The 15599-nt window shown below is 52.4% G+C and overlaps 2 protein-coding genes across 12 annotated transcripts in view; both read right to left on the bottom strand.

Annotated features, from left to right (window-relative positions):
• Window positions 1-1443: 1443 nt before the first annotated feature.
• MRPS24 (mitochondrial ribosomal protein S24) lies at window positions 1444-5089 on the bottom strand. The gene is made up of 4 exons (XM_014828236.3): window positions 4710-5089; window positions 4562-4630; window positions 4266-4377; window positions 1444-2119 (listed from the first exon to the last, which is right to left on the bottom strand). The coding sequence occupies exons 1-4, from the start codon at window positions 4746-4748 to the stop codon at window positions 1836-1838; spliced, it is 504 nt and encodes a 167-aa protein (XP_014683722.1). The 5' UTR covers window positions 4749-5089; the 3' UTR covers window positions 1444-1835.
• Window positions 5090-11900: 6811 nt separating this feature from the next.
• The window catches only part of URGCP (upregulator of cell proliferation), an 82209-nt gene continuing 78510 nt past the window's right edge, over window positions 11901-15599 (bottom strand). For all 11 annotated transcript variants that reach the window (XM_070504203.1, XM_070504202.1, XM_070504218.1 and 8 more), the window contains one exon: window positions 11901-15212. In XM_070504203.1, coding sequence (XP_070360304.1) covers window positions 12619-15212 — 2594 coding nt within the window. In that variant the 3' untranslated portion in view covers window positions 11901-12618. The remainder of the gene's footprint in view (window positions 15213-15599) is intronic.

Genomic DNA, 15599 nt, shown 5'->3' with positions numbered 1-15599 from the left:
GTCAGAGTCAGTGTTATGGTGAGAATCAGGAACAGGGTGAGGGTCAAATTCAGATGAAAAGTCCGGTCCAGGGTCAGATTGAGCGTCAGGGTCAGCATCAGAGTGAAGGTCAGAAGGTAAGGGTGAGGCTCTCGTCAGTAGGGTGTCAGGATGGGTCTCAGGGCCTGAATGACAATCGGCTTCAGGGTTCTTAAGCGTCAGAATCAGGGTCAAGAGTCGGGTCAGAGCCAGCCTTGATGGCCTAGTGTTTAAAGTCTGGCCCTCTCACCACTTCAGCGGCCCAGGTTCTGTTCCTGGTCGCGGACCCACACCACTGGTCTGTCAGTTGCCATGCTGTGTGCGGTGGTGGCTCACACAGAACTAGGACTTACAACTAGAATACACAACTACGCATGGGGCTTGGGGAGGGAAGAAAGAATAAGACTGGCAACAGATGTTAGCTCATGGCGGATCTTCCCCGCAAAAAACCCACACGACCACACCTTGGGCCAGGAAAAGTTTAGGAAAAAAAAGAAAAGAGTAGGGTCAGATCTGAGGGACAGGGTTTGGGTGACAGTTGAGTTTCAGGGTCAAGGTCAGAGTCAGAGTCTGGTTTAGCAATGAGTGAGTCAGGGTTACGGTCAGACTTTCAGGTTTGTGGTGAAAGTCAGGTTAAGAGACTGGCTGAGGATCGTCAGAGCGAACGCAACGTCAGTGTTAGAATCAGGATGCGGTCAGTCAGGGTCAGGATGAAGTTTGCAGAGTGAAGCTCCGATTCAGAGCCAGGTTTATGGTAAATGTGAGGGGCATAGTCAGGGTCAGGGTCTGCTCCACCAGTTAAACTTAGCATCAGTCAGAGACATGGTTAGGAGAGGGTCAGGTGAGAACCTTGGTCAAGAGTGAGGTTCAGGGTGAAGGTCAAGTTGTGGGCAGGAGCAGGGAAAGCATTAGTCAAGAGTGAAGGTAAGGCTCAGGGTGCAAAGTGGAGTCAGGATTAGGGTGTGTGTGGTAGGTCGAGGTTCAGAGCCAAGTTAAGGGTATCAGGGTCATGGTCAAGCTGAAGGTCAACAATTCCTGCTCCACTTCCCAGCACCATATGCAGCTTTTGCAGACGCCACTGTCTGAAATGCTCTTCCCCCAATTTACCCATGTCTACCTCTCGCACCTGCTTGGGTCTTCAATGCTGCCTAACCCTCCCTGCCCCAGTCCACTGGGTACAAATGTGACGAAGGCAGGCATCTAGGACAGAATGTTTTGTTCACTGATGGTTCCCAAGCACTTATAAGAGTGTCTGGCACAGAGAAGGTACTCAATTACAGCTTGTTTAATAAATAATAAGTATGCATTAAAATACTGCCAGAAAATAAGTACATCCGGAAATAAAATACAACGAACTGTCCGTAGTAGTTCTCTCTGGGGTAGAATTACAAGCAAGTTTCATGATCGATTTGATACATGTCCACATTTTGATTTTTAAAAATTAACATTTATTACTTCATAGTCACCAAAGATGGATCTTTCCATTTGGAGAGGAAACAAAGAGGTTTACATAAAGTTCCTGACACAGTGATTGGCTCAAGATACTCACTGAGCTGTAGCTATTACCTAAACCGCAGACAAGTGGCAGCCTTCCGGGAGTCCTGGCACATCCTCCCAGAACCCTATCCTAGTTCCCTCACCTAAAGAGTAAAGACAGACTGAGAGACAAGACACATGGAGTCTATTTATTCAACAGCAGCTTTGACGACGAAGCCTCAGCACTCTGAGTGGATCTATTTCCCCCACTTCCCTTCACTCTTTCCCCATGTGATTCTGTCCTTTAAGGGCTAGAGCTTGATGCGAAAAAGGCGACTGTCTCAGAGGTACTTATACACAACCTTTGATGGCACAGTTTGGAGGTGCAGACGCACAGGACACTTGTAAAAGTGGGAGAGCAGAGTTTCACTGTAGCCCACGAGGAAGTAGAACTTGTGTGCAGGCAGCTGCCTCAGGACCAGGGCACAGATCTCCACCTGGTTAGCCCGGCGCTTCAGGATAATCTGGTCGGCCAGGCAGCCCGGGAAGGTGCCCAGCATGAACTTGCGAAGGAAAACATCTTCCACCGTTCGCTCTGCAGCATGGGCCTCTCCATCCAGGTTACCTGATGAGAGAAGGGCACCAGGAGTTGGCCAGAACTCCAGAGACAACAGCCGAGAGCACTGGGCACTCAATTCCACCCCCCAACCCCGGCTTCTTCTCTTCTCTTCTGTAAGCAGAGTAAGAAGAATAACACTTTAAAGTCCAAAGTACGTTATTTCATTAAATTCCCAACCCAATCCTGTGAAGGAGGTGTTATCACTATCCCTGTTTTACAAAAGGGAAGACTGAGGCCCTAGCCAGGGCTCAAAACTCAGATGATCCCTCCATGTCTGGTCCCTTTCCCACTCTTTCTCAACTGACTGCCTTATTGAAGCACTGGTCAGCCACGGGCCAGAGAGATGAGGCCACCAGCCACTTCTGAGATTAGGGACATGAGCTCTCTCACCAGCGAGGGCCATGGCCTCAACCAGTGGATTCTCAGTGTGGACCCTGGAATCCCTGCACCTCTTAACTATCTGTTAAGAGTCTCCAGGGACCGGCCCGGTGGCACAGCAGTCAAGTGCGCACATTCCGCTTCAGCGGTCCGGGGTTCGCTGGTTTGGATGCCGGGTGTGGACATGGCACCGCTTGGCAAGCCATGCTGTGGTAGGTGTCCCATATATAGAGTAGAGGAAGATGGGCATGATGCTGGCTCAGGGCCAGTCGTCCTCAGCAAAAAGAGGAGGATTGGCAGGGCTGGCCCCGTGGGCGAGTGGTTAAGTTCGCACGCTCCGCTGCAGGTGGCCCAGTGTTTCGTTGGTTCAAATCCTGGGCGTGGACATGGCCCCGCTCATCAAACCACGCTGAGGCAGCGTCCCACATGCCACAACTAGAAGGACCCACAACGAAGAATATAGACCTATGTACTGGGGGGCTTTGGGGAGGAAAAAAAAAAGTTTAATAAAAAAAAAAGAGGAGGATTGGCAGCAGATGTTAGCTCAGGGCTAATCTTCCTCAAAAAAGAAAAAAAAAGATACTGAGGTAAATAAGGTACTGTCTTAAAAAAAAGTCTCCACCCTCACCGCAGACCCACAACCTGAAAAGGGTGGGGGACAAGAATCTGTATTTTAAGTTCTCTAGATTTAAGCATCTCAAACATTCAAGCTGAGAACTCACACACTGAATAAAATACAGCTGATTCTCATTAATTCTCAGTAGTGATGTTCTATAAAGTCACCATGAGCAATGAATTCCTCCTAGAGGAAACACACGGTTAGGTTTCTGCAAGCCTTTGGTTATAATATTTTTGAAAACAGATAAATACATAACGTCGTTTCCTATGTGTGTGTGTTTAAAGACACCTTGGTTGTTACACATGGCTGACTAACACTGAACTCGCAGCCAACAGCGCTGTAATTCATGCCTGAAGGAAGCTTATCCAACACACGTTTTCTCTGAAAGGCACATCACAGCCTTCTCCTGCTCAGAATCTACTAGACAGCACTTCAGCATTACAGGCTGTTTTAAGGCACTGGAATCACCAACAAAACCACAACACCGCGAAAATGTGGCACTAACAGATCTCGAAAAGGACCTTGTTTACAGTATGGAAGCTGAAAGAAGGCAGAGAGCCTTGTTCAACCTCAGCTGGGAAGCTGCACGTGGAGTTGCTGCTCTGCCCATGTCTGAGATAGAACGAACTCACAAATACAGAATCCGCGAATAATGGGGGTCCACTGTACATACTCGTAGAGAAAAACGTGTGCTTCGAGGGAAAACGTCAATGTTTAGAGCACACTCTTCCGGACCATCGGATTCTAGGGGGTTTCACGCCTCTCACTGCCTCTGAGCTATTTTACACCTCAGTAGATTAAAGATGACTGATAGCAGCGCAAAATAATTCTTGTTTTGAGGAATGCAAATAATTTCGGTGGAGGTTTGAATCCTTGCTCCCCGTGGAAAAAGCCAGTTTTGCATTCCATTCAAATACATTTCGACATTCCTGATCTACACGTCTCTGCTATTTTACTTGTTTGAACGTGTTTAAGTGATTTCTGACTCTCCCATTAATTCCTGAGTTGAACAAAACCTCTGACACGCGTTCATTTCGTGTTTGTGTGACAGTCACGAGTGAGAACTTCAGCTTCGGTGGGGCCTGGGGTCGTACCGCGGGCTTCCTAGCATGCTGTCGTCCTCTCCTGCCACCCAGACAGCCATCGTCCCCTCACCTGTGTGCAGCGACAGCCAGCCCTTGCGGTGGGCGATGTGGTGAGGCGCGTGTGCCTCCTCATAGGTCACTGGCTTGTCCCCCTTGCTTACTCGGACTCGGGCCGCCCGGTTCTAGGAGCAAAGAGAGATCACGATTCCGTGCGCCCACCGCCCCTGACCCCGCCCCCTCGCCCCTCGGGTCCCCGCCCCGGCCCCGCCCCGAGGCCCCGAGCCCCCGAAACCCACAACCCAGACCTCCGCCCCTGCACAGCGCCCACCCGATTCCAGCCCTGGACCCGGCCCCGGCCGCGCTCACCTTGGCGCAGACCGCGGAAGTGTGCAGGGCGCGCCAGGCGCACGGCAGCTCCCGGCTCCAGGGCAGCACCTGTGGGGGTCGGGGGCGTGAGATGGAAACTGGGGCCCCCACCCCGTTCCGCCGGGCCACGCCCGCGTCGCCCACTTACCCGCGGCCCCAGCACCCGGCTGCACAAGGGCGCCGCCATCTTGGGCCGAGCGGAGCGCGCGGAGCGTACCACGGCGCCGCGCGGGGGACGGGGCGGGGCGGGGCGCCCCCAGGGTAAAGGTCAATCGTCGGAGGTCGCGCTGCGGACGAGACCAAATCGGAGCCGGCGCGGGGGTGCGGGCCGCATGGCCGGGGCGGGGCCGCGCGAACGCGGGCGGCGACCCAAGTGAGGGCTGGCGGGGGTCTCGCGGCGCGCCCCCCGGTTGCGAGGTGGGCTGCGCGGGGCCGAGTGGTGCTGGGAGCGGGACCTTCCCGCACCCCCGCCAACCTGTAGCCCTTATTTTTGCCCCTCCACGTCCTGCAGCGGGCGTTGTTTGCATCGTATTCCAGATCCGGAAATTTGATGATGCGGAACGTGAGGTTTCCCCCTCAGAGAGCTCGCGCTGGGTGTCCTGAAGAGGGGACGGGCCGGAGGGAACAACGGCGCCCACCCGCCGCCGCCCAGCCTGGGACTCTCGGGCTCGGAGTGTTCCCCCAGGTTCTAGAAATTAGGCTGCTGAGTTGTCTCCAAATAATATTCTTAAAAAACCAACCAACCAACCCCCTCTGGCTTTTATCCACAAAGAAGAAACATGTTTTGGTTAAAACTTCACCCAGTTCCTCAAGGATGAGTTATGCGGAGGGTAGGGTTTCACATGTGACCATACTGGCCTTGAAGAAGGAAATTTTAAGTCAGGGAGAAAGGGCTGGATGGTAAGGAAATTCGTGGGGATATCACAGGGCTTGTAATAGTCAAACTAGAGCATTGCCACTGTAATTGGTACCCAGTAATTATTAATGTCAGAAAGAACCATAGCAACACTGGCTATCTTATTTCAGAACTCACCATAGGAATGGAAAAAACACGGGCTCTGGAGTCGGGCCCAGATGTAACAATCTGTGTACAATTGAGCCTCAGTTCCATTTTCTATAAAGTGGGTTTTTCTACCTCAAAAAGCCGTTAGGATAAATAGCTGTTACTAGTTCTGTTAGTTCGAATCATGTGAAATTGCCAACATTTGGCCGTTTTGGACCTACGTCATTCATCCCAATGCTGCTTATATATGGCTGTGGTTTAATGGGAGGGAGAACCCGATTATCATCCATGAGGAGGGGAGGGAAATGCAGGCACAGGTGGACGCTGAGTTGCCCAAGATCACACTGGGGAGGGGCAGAGAGGGCCCAAACCTAAGTCTCTTAGCTTCAGTCCAGTCCGTTGTCCATGATCAAGCTTCCTCTGACCACTCGAAGCCGGGTCCTCAGCCTGTAATAAAGGGACAGCATCTTTCATGCCCATTTCACTGGGAATGTTTTACTTCTAAATTTTTATTTTTTTATTTTTTATTTTTTGAGGAAGATTAGCCCTGAGCTAACTACTGCCAGTCCTCTTTTTTGCTGAGGAAGCCTGGCCCTGAGCTAACATCGTGCCCATCTTCCTCTACTTTAGACATGGGACGCCTACCACAGCATGGCGTGCCAAGTGGTGCCATGTCCGCACCCGGGATCCGAATCTGCGAACCCCGGGCCGCCGAGAAGCGGAACGTGCGAACTTAACCGCTACACCACCGGGCTGGCACCTTAAATTTTTAAATCATGGTCTCAAGGGGACAGAACAGGAATGAGAAGTTCTCTAATTACAATACTTTGCAAACATAACAAGTTTCAACTTTTCCTGATGGGCTCTTAAACTGATAGTATCTTTTTTTTTTAAGTTTCCATAAAGTTTTATAATTTGATAAGTTTTCTAATTCTGCTCCAAAGTGGTGAGGAACATAGAATCTGGTGTTTGAATTACTGCTTCCTGGCTGTGCAATTTAGGCAAGTGACTTGATTTTCCTGAGCCTCACTTTCTCTCATCTGTAAAATGGGGACAGTGATGGTTGTTGTGAAAACTACATTGTGAAATGCCTGGCAGAGTCCCTGATATCTCCATTCTCACAGGGAGATGAGCTAGCTATTAAGGGTTCCTGAGAACTCACAGGAACACCACCCTTACCAGAGGAAAGGAGAAGAGGCTGGTTTTCCAGTAAAGGTGGTAAGTCGCCGACTTCTGTTGGACCAGCAGGAGGCAGTGCTGGCCAGGGGAGCAGGGGCTGTTGTGCTAGGGGTTCAAGTTTTGCGCTTGAGGGGATAGGCAATAACACAATCAAATTTGTGTTTTTCTTTATTCAAGCCACTCTTCCTTATGCCTGAGGTGTCTCCCAGGCATTCCAAACTGATGCAGATCTTTCCTGGTTCAAATATCCTGTTACCTAGTTTTGTTTATTGTCTTTATTTATACCATGCCTTGTAAAAAGGGTTTCAGCTGGTTCCTTGATGAGGGGCACATGTGAGTGTGTTTGCATGATTAAAAGAACTTAACGCAGCATTTTAATATAGTCGTATATATTGTTACATTGTTTTAAATCGCCAGTGGAAAAACTTTAATGGGATGTTTTATTTATCTGAAATTTCCATTTGTTAGTGTTCTGGCACTTTGCTTCTCCCATGAGTCCTGGAAAGGAAGTATTGTCCAGGGTTTGCAGATCACAAGATGGAGGCTCAGACACTCACCTGAGGTGAGAGAACTAGCAAAAGGCAGCAAGCCTTCCCGTTCCAAAGCATGTGCTCGTTCCGCCTCTGGGGTTCCACTGCATCAGTGGGTGGGGATGAGCGTTCAGAACCATGTAGGATGGGGGAATGGCCTGCCTTTCTGTGGCTGGGCGCAGACCGCTCAGGACTGGCCCTGCGGACTTCCTGGATATGGAGCAGCCACATCTAGAAACAAGTGACCCACACGAAGAGCCCGCCTGCACCCCTGCTGGGAGGTCTGGACCAGAGTCCTGGGGAGATGGGGAGGTACAACTGTTTCTTCACCTCTGTTTTTCATGTTTGCTGTATGATAACCAGAGTCGCTTTTATGTTCTCAACTCTGGTTGCACATTGGAGTCCTCTGGGCCCCAAACCACAAGTACAGGACCGGAGAGGTGGTACGTGTGCTCTTTCAGTGCTCCTTAGATGATCCCGATGTGCAGCCAGCGTTGAGAAGCAGTGTCCTAAACTCCAAGGCTTGTGGGAAACTCCCAGAACTGATTGGTAGAGATCCTTTTTGGGGAGAGGGCTGTTGGATGATCGTTACTCCCCTTTTCTACCACTGGTCCTAGAAGACCATGACAGCTCTCACTCTAGGGGGAGCGCCCTTAGTCCAGGCCCGCCTCTCTTGGGGCACAAGGCAGAGCAGGGGCCTGCTGGGTGGTCTGGACTTCTCTGAGACTGTCTGCTGGGTCCAGTGCAGGCCAAGGGCTCAGCTGTATCAGGACGCAGCACTGGCTGGGCTGTGGGGCAACACTGTAGGGGAGGGAGACTGGGCCCACTTGGACTTGCAGAGCACAGTCCCGCCTGGGACATGGTGTTTATTTCCTAGAACTCACCAAAATCTAGCCTCCGGGAGGGGCGCCCCAGCTGGAGACGTCTGCCTTCCTGTTGGCTGCGGGGCTCGCGGAGACAACCCCACTCATGATGGTTCTCCTCACAAGACTGACCTCCCCTAACTCGGAACTGCTGACACTTTACATTTTGTAAACCTATGGCTTCTACATTACTCCTGGCAGTTCATTTTCTCCCAATAACCAACCTGTTCACCAACAAGAACCCCAGAGGCTGTCAGCTCTAGTCTGGGAACTAGGTCAACCGTCCACTGAAACCGAGTTAAAGCAAGAGTGTTGATTCGTCCTCTTTCTCAAACAGGTAGCCAGCGGGGTCTACTCCCATGTCTCCCTCTGAGCTCCTGCTCTGTTCTCCCGCCCCCTCCTCTGTTGAGGCACAGGAAGAAGGGGTAGGTTCACTGGGTTAGGTCCCAACTGTAATTACTGACTTCAGTTTGGGGCACCGAGGAACCCATTAGAAACACCCTGCGCCACACGGGGGCCCTGGGCTAAAAGTCAGAGCTCCACAGCTTTGGGTAGGTGGCTAGGAATGGGCCTCATGTGTGCCGGCAGTTGAGACCTCACTCCCTGGCTCTCAGACACCGTGCTAGATTTGGACACAAAAATGGGCGAGATGCCATGCCTTCCGTAGGGAGCTCAGACGGGGAGGGCAGAGAAGCAGACAAGTGAAATTAGGTTAAGATAAGGACCATAACAGGAGCACACAAAGGCCCCTGACCCCCTCAGGTGGCAGAATGGAGGTGGGCTGCCATCAGAAGCTGTCCTGAGGGAGAAGCGCCTGCCAGAGTCAGCCGGGAACACGGACCAGTGGCAGGAGGCCCCAGGCAGATGGCATGAGTGAAGCCAGGGAGTCCAGAGTGTGGGTGCTATGGGGTGAGGGGTGGGAAGTTGCCAGAACCAGGATCAAGATGACCTTGGCTCTCTTCTGCAGTCCTGTCTCACTGGTGCTTGCAAAACCGCATCTGATGTAATTTTGTTGAAGTCTTAGGAACTCAGGATAGATTTACAGCCAAAATCATTTTTTTTATTACTGACTCAGAAGGAAAAAGGATTTTTCTTTACTGGGCTAATTCACATCTGAGGAGCTGGGGAGAGCTACCACATCAGGTTTAGATTGGTACAGATTTCTCAACACCAGCTCTTCTAGGTGCTGTGTTTCAGTAAATCTAAGATAACACTGATTAGAAGACACTGCTTTATATACCATTAAAGAAGAGAAATGGCTGCAAATTAATTTTAAAATACCACTGATTGATTACAAGATAAATCCTGTTTGGCATGTTAAAATGTTTGAGATTGATGTAGAAAGCAGGGAGTTTCCTTTGCAGGAGCCTCATGCAGACTGGTGTAGACACGGCTTCTGGTGCCTTGCTACATGCCCAGACCGGCTCCTCCAAAACCAGCCTTTGTGCGCTCACCACAGAGCAGGTGCTAGTAGGGGGACTAAGGCCTAGCAAAGTGGAGTGATGGTGCTCAAGGCCCATGATATTAGCAGGAAGCAAGGCCAAGGTTCAGACCCCGGCCAGCATCCTGCATGCTGGCTGAGGCAAGCTACTGCCCCTCTCCCAGGAGGGCAGGCACTCTTGTGCTTAGTCTCAAAGACTCCCAGGCCCATTTACTCCGAGATCACTGACATGGTTCGTGCTTTCACCAAAGTACACAGGTCCCCTGCAAGCAGCACTGTCCACCTTTCCATGTCTGAGTGGCTCTCGCATCACTAAGCTTGGCTCCAAGGACATTACTTGGCAAGTTCTGGGGCCTCTCAGACCATGAAGATGTCTTCAGGTCTGATGCTTGGGGGGCCCTCTGGCCGTGGTGAACCCAGAAATGGTGGGGCACACTGATGCTGTGTTTTGAGCTCCAGGGCAGCTAGGCAAGAACAGAATATAGTGGAAATTTGAATCACAACAGTGGCACTGACTTCAGGGTCTGAAGATGAACCCCTTTAGCAGGTCATGGAATTGAAACATCAACCCCTAAACAAGGATGAAGGGAGCGTCATAACTGACTCTTTCTGGAAAAATGACTCCGCTCCAGGGCAGCCTACACCTGAGAGGTGATGGTCTTTCGACACTGCCCAGGCAGTTCCAGAATTCCTTAGCTGCTTGACTGTGTGTCCTCCACAGTGGTCCCACCCAGGGCTGCCCAGGGCAACCTCTTGCTCAAAGTCTGTTACATCCGGTCTTTAGATTGGTCTGTTTTCAAAAGTTTAAAATACTGTGGGCAAATGATGTAATTTCATAGTATCTTAGGTCCCGGGGATGTACAGAATAATTTTCCTGGTTACTAAGCAGTTATTAATCTATTTTGGATCCTGCATCCTTTTGAAAATCTTTGAAAGCTATGAACTCTTTCCCCAGGAAAAAAAAAAAAAGCACACACCTAATTTTCAGGAATTCAGTGACTGAAGCTTATCTTTGCACGATGTATAGACCCAGGGTAAAGACTCTTTGATTAATAAGGAACCAAGAGGGCTGCCTTCCCTGTTTCAGATTTCAGGAATAATAGAATCCATTTTTAAGGGAACTGGTTGACATTCAACAATTCTAAGAGAGTTTCCAGTGCCTGGACGCAGGGCCCAGGAGTGTCCTGGGTGAAATCCCTACAGTGCTGGAGAAGCACCTGGTAGGTTCCATGACTCTAGAGGGAGGAAGAAGACAAGTTTTGGTATTTCCAGGGGAACCAACATCTTAAAATTTGTTGTTATTTACGATCCAGGAAGAGATGAGTTTCTAGGGCCTGAAGATTAGAGATTCTTTTTGAGTTTCAGAAGGGAAAAGGTTTTCCTAAATTTATTAGCAAAATATAAACTGCTTCCAGCCTCGGTTTCACACGTCTAGATGCTGGTTACCAGAATGCAGGGGAAACATTTTTAACACCAAGGGAGCAGCAGGGGTAGCGTCCTGGGACTCCAGAAAAGGGACCAGTGAGTCTGCTGTTCAAGAAAGGGTTCCAGTCCCGAGGGCTCCCTTGCCACGTCTGGCCAAAGGAGTACAAGGAACACAGAGGAGGACCTGGTTGCCACCTGGGGGCCTAGTTTCCCTGAAGTCACAAAATACAGAGGGAAGGAAGCCCCAAGCCTAAGCAGAGATTCCCGGAGCTCATGACACAGTGGGGGTTTGGGTCAGAGGCTCAGCGAGGTGACCCTGATCCTTGGGAAGGGCGAGCACAGGCAAAGCTTCCTGCTAAAGAATCGAGAGCGGAGGAGCCCTACATTCTAGCTTGAAAGGTGGCAAATGGGCCAGGGATATGAGGGAGGATACCTGGCTCCAGAGACATGGAAGCGAGACGAAGGGCTAACACTGAGGGGCCAGGCTGGGGGTGAGCCCGGCAGCGTGGGAGTCTGGGGAAGATGAGCGGTCAGGAAGCAGAGGTGTAGGGCTGAGGGCACTGGCTTACTCGTCGGTGCCTCAATACCTCTGTGTGGCTGGGCTGTGCTGCTGAACTGCTCCAGGCCGCCTCTCCTCATCCATCAAACGGGATGAGGGTGGAAAGACCTCAGACTTACTGCCAAGACAGTTGGTTCAGTTTCCCAGCAAAAGCCTGAGCAATGGATCTCCACCTAGAGAGGAACAGCAAGGCCTTTTCAGGCCCTTCTCTCAGGTGTCCAACATTTCAGACATTCTGTTTTGCACGCTCCTCAGACTGACACTGATCCTCTTCAGGAAACAGGAAAATTAAGGCACAGAGAGGAACCTTCCCATTACCATGATTTGTGCATTCATTCATTTCATTCATTCAACACACATTTATTAAGCGCCTACAGTGTGCCAGGCCCTGGGGGTACAAAGCTGGGTAATATCCAGCCCCTGCCCTCAGGGAGCGCACAGCCTAGGGGAGGGGCAGGCGTGAACAGGTAAGTCACCTGCACTGAGTGTTGTGGCAGAGGTGTAAACAGAGTGCTGTGGGGCACGACAGAGCGAGCAGGAACTCTTCCTGGGGCAGGCGGGGAAGGCTTCACAGGTCAGTCAATAAATAGAGTGCCCCGGCAGCCCTGCACTTCGCGGGCCCTCACTGAACGGCAGCATCGAGCCACCGAGGCTGGGGTTCGCCAGAGGAAAGGCCTCCCTCTGCTTCCTCAGGGCACCCGTCTGCCCGGGCTGCAGTGATGGGGAGCTGCTCTCCGCTCCAGGGGCAGATGGAAGAGGGCAGCTGCCCAAGAGGCCGAACCCCCAGGGGCCAGGAAAGGAGCTCAGAGACAGAGAACAAATTCTTGCTGTGTCTCCACCCCTAGCCCAGGGCCCTTATGCTCCCGAGAGCATCTCGGAGCTGGTCTGTGAGGTGACTTCCTTTCTTAACACTGTTTAGGAAACTCCAGAGCTCTCTTCTCGTGTGGGTGGGGCACCAGCGCCCCTGAGGGGCCAGGCCCAGCCCCTCGCAGGCACCCCATCAGAGCAGGCCGCCCACAGCAGGCCTCCGGCAGCTGAACCTCTGTTCTCTCGACACTCACAGCCGTCTCACCAGCTCAATGAGCTGCTGAATGTTTTTGTTTTGGTTGGACAGGCCGTTCCTGATGTTTTCTAGCAGGCATCTCTTCAGTTCAAAAATGGCTTCGCTGTACCCCAAGCTCACAGCAGCCATGGGAGGCACTCCGTGCCACAGGCCAGGGATGTGCCAAATGTGCTGCCTCTCAGGGTCACAAAAGGCCAGGTCAGCCAGCGTCCGGATGCCATCGCCCTGTTTCTCCATTTGTGCTGCAGCTCTGCTCACGTCACTGGGCTGATCCAGGAGCTGTCTCCTCTCTCTTGGCTTAGGGCCAGAGGCAGACACGTCATGAAGGTTCTGGTATACAAACTGATAGTTGGGCATGTGCCCCGTTTTTTCCAACCTCAGAAATGCATGCAGAATAGCTGGCGGAATGTCCCTTGTTTCAGCTAAACTGACCACGGTGACATTGCTCAGCCCCATAATCAAAGTGGCCAGGGAAGCCTCCAGCTCAAACCTCTCCCCAGCCGCGGTCAGGGCGCCCCCTATCAAGCCCCCTGAGTCTATCACCAGGATGTGGTCACAGCCCAGGTCCTGGCTGAAGCTCTCGGCCACCGTGATGAGCTGCATAAAGGCCCCTCGAGGACCACAGCCCCTCCCTGTGGCAAACCGCAGCCCAAACATGGTGTTGAGAAGGGTGGACTTGCCCGTGCCTGCCACACCCAGTGCCGACAGGACCACCAGCCGCGACCGTCTCTCCAGGCGGATGTGCAGCTCCTTCAGGAGCCCCGTGACCCAGCGCAGGGGAGTGCTCAGCGTGCTCCCGTCGATCAGCTCCAGGGGGAGCCCTCTCAGCAGCAGCTCCAAGGCCAGGCCTGGGAAGTGGGCAAATCGCCTCTGGCCTGCTGGCAGCTTCCCTGCCTCCACAAGGCAGCTTTCTGCCTCGTAAAACTGTCCCATCTCCCGCAGGAAGTGCTCCACCCCCAGGGGCTCAGGCCAGAGCGCCTCACTGAAGTCCACGGCCCCACAGTGTTTTGGTCTCAGGGTAAGAATTGTCTCCGGAGGCTGTCTCAGCCTTGGCTGGGCCACCCGGGCCAGCCCCCACTCCATCCACCTCAGGAAGTACTGCTTCTCGCCCAGGGAGGGGCTGCTGACACCCGTGATGAACTCCTGCACCCCCCAGGCAGGGTCATGGCCATTCTGCTGCATTCGAAGTTCCAGTAAACGATGCCGCAGCTCAGCCCTGTGCTTCTCAGGAGGGTCCCCAGCCCACTGGACCTGGCAGAGCTCCTTCTCCACCTGGGCCGCCTTTCTCCAAGGATCCCCCTGCAGCCTCAGCTCATCCCTTCGGTAGGCATCCAAGTCTTTGATTTTCCTGGTGATCCGCTCCATCCGGTCTTTCGCTCGCTGACACTCCTCGCAGTCCTCATCGACCTTCAGCCCCAGCTTGCGGGCTGCATTCGCCATTTCCTCCAAAGACAACCTCCTGCAGGGGGACCGGGCCACGTGGGCCACGATGGAGCGGATCCTCCGCACAAAGCTCGCGCTGTCCGTGCTGCTGACCTTCACGAGAACGTGCGAGTGGTCCATCTTCAGCACAGGAATTAACTTGTTTAGGAATCTCAGATTTGTGTTTCGTTTCCCACGGTAGGGACTCAGGATGAAGTAGTATTTCGTGGCCGACCCCTTCATGGAGTACAGCAGTTTGTACTCCTTCTTACTGATGTTGTCAGTCAAGATGAACACCGCTGAGGAGATTTCTGTCAAGAGCTTAAACTGCAGCCAGTGAGACCCAATGTCGCCTCTCAGGTTCAGAAAGGCCACCGGCTCTGGGAAAATGTCCAAGTCTTCCCTGCCACTGGGAAGAAACCAGGAAATTTCCACCAGCCCGTCTGCAATCTCCCGAGGGTTTGTGCCCAAGTTCAGATCTCGATGCCAGAAGCAGTCCCGCTGCCGGTGGCCCGGGCTGAGCACGGCGTTGAGAAGCTGCGACTTGGAGTTGCTGCTGACCTCCATGCGCACAAAGGCAAAGGCGGGCGCCCGGAACAGGACCACGCTGTCTTCTCTGAAGCTGCCCACCCCCCTGGGGGGCTGTGACCACCAGGTCCGCACAATGCCCCTCATGGCCCACAGCAGAAACGTGTGGTAGTGGTTCTCTGAGTCGGGCAAAATGAGAGGGAGTGCAAACTGGCAAAGGGACATCTTTACCACGATTTCTTGTTGCAGGAAACTATCGGAGGAAAGCAGAAGGGCACAGAGAAGATCCAAGGGGTTCACAGGTGTGTCGGGGGTTGGCAGCTCAGAGAAGGAATAGATGTCCGCAGAGATGTCATCAGCTGTGTCCCAGTAAATAATCTCCTCTTCCATCTGGCTCTCTTTCTCCACAGGCCTGGCATCTGGGGGCACGTCCAGCACCATGGTAGTGTTCCTAGCTTCAGCATTGAGGGCCTGCAGCTTCCTGAGGAAATTCCAGGGCAAGTCTTTGGGAACCTGAGGAGCCCAGTTCTTCATGCTGTCACTACTAATCTGCAGGGAGTCCTGGAGGCTGAGTTTCTGGAGCTGGTAAGTTTCTAGTCCCAAAAGCGACAGCATTTCTTGCAGTCTGCTCCTCTCCACTGTGGAGAGAAATGAAGACATAAGTGCTCACCCTGCGTGTCAAGGGCTCAGGTTAGAGGTGGGGAGGGAGAGCCAGCATGGGGGTTGGGAGATGGCCTCCTTCAAAGAGCAGGATATGGATATGCCTAGGCCCACCAGAGCCCAAGAAAGAGGTAAAATCACACCACCCAAGGCCCAAATGTAACCAGATACGTGTGATATTAGAGAGGAAATGTGACACTCAGGGGCGACATTAAGAACTGGAAGATTTCATGTCAAAGTCTACATGTCTGGTTTCTCTTCAAACCTGTAAGATCTAGCAACACAAGTCCAAATTTAATTGGCTAGAGTGAGCAGCTATGCACCCTCAATGTGGAACGCAGGCCCCGTTCTTCCAACACTCCCCT

Source organism: Equus asinus, chromosome 1 (genome assembly GCF_041296235.1).
Source record: "Equus asinus isolate D_3611 breed Donkey chromosome 1, EquAss-T2T_v2, whole genome shotgun sequence".
NCBI classification, from domain to species: Eukaryota; Metazoa; Chordata; class Mammalia; order Perissodactyla; family Equidae; genus Equus; species Equus asinus.
Note: the sequence above shows the minus strand (reverse complement) of the source record. Positions and strands in the feature narration are given on the sequence as shown.

Bases quoted from the DNA above. Each gene is read 5' to 3' on its own strand.
- MRPS24 (XM_014828236.3), bottom strand. From the start codon at position 4,748: ATGGCGGCGCCCTTGTGCAGCCGGGTGCTGGGGCCGCGG. The intron at 4,631-4,709 runs GTAAGTGGGCGA...CGACCCCCACAG, and splicing joins GCCGGGTGCTGGGGCCGCGG to GTGCTGCCCTGGAGCCGGGA. The intron at 2,120-4,265 runs GTGAGGGGACGA...TTCTCTCATCAG, and splicing joins CTGGCTGTCGCTGCACACAG to GTAACCTGGATGGAGAGGCC.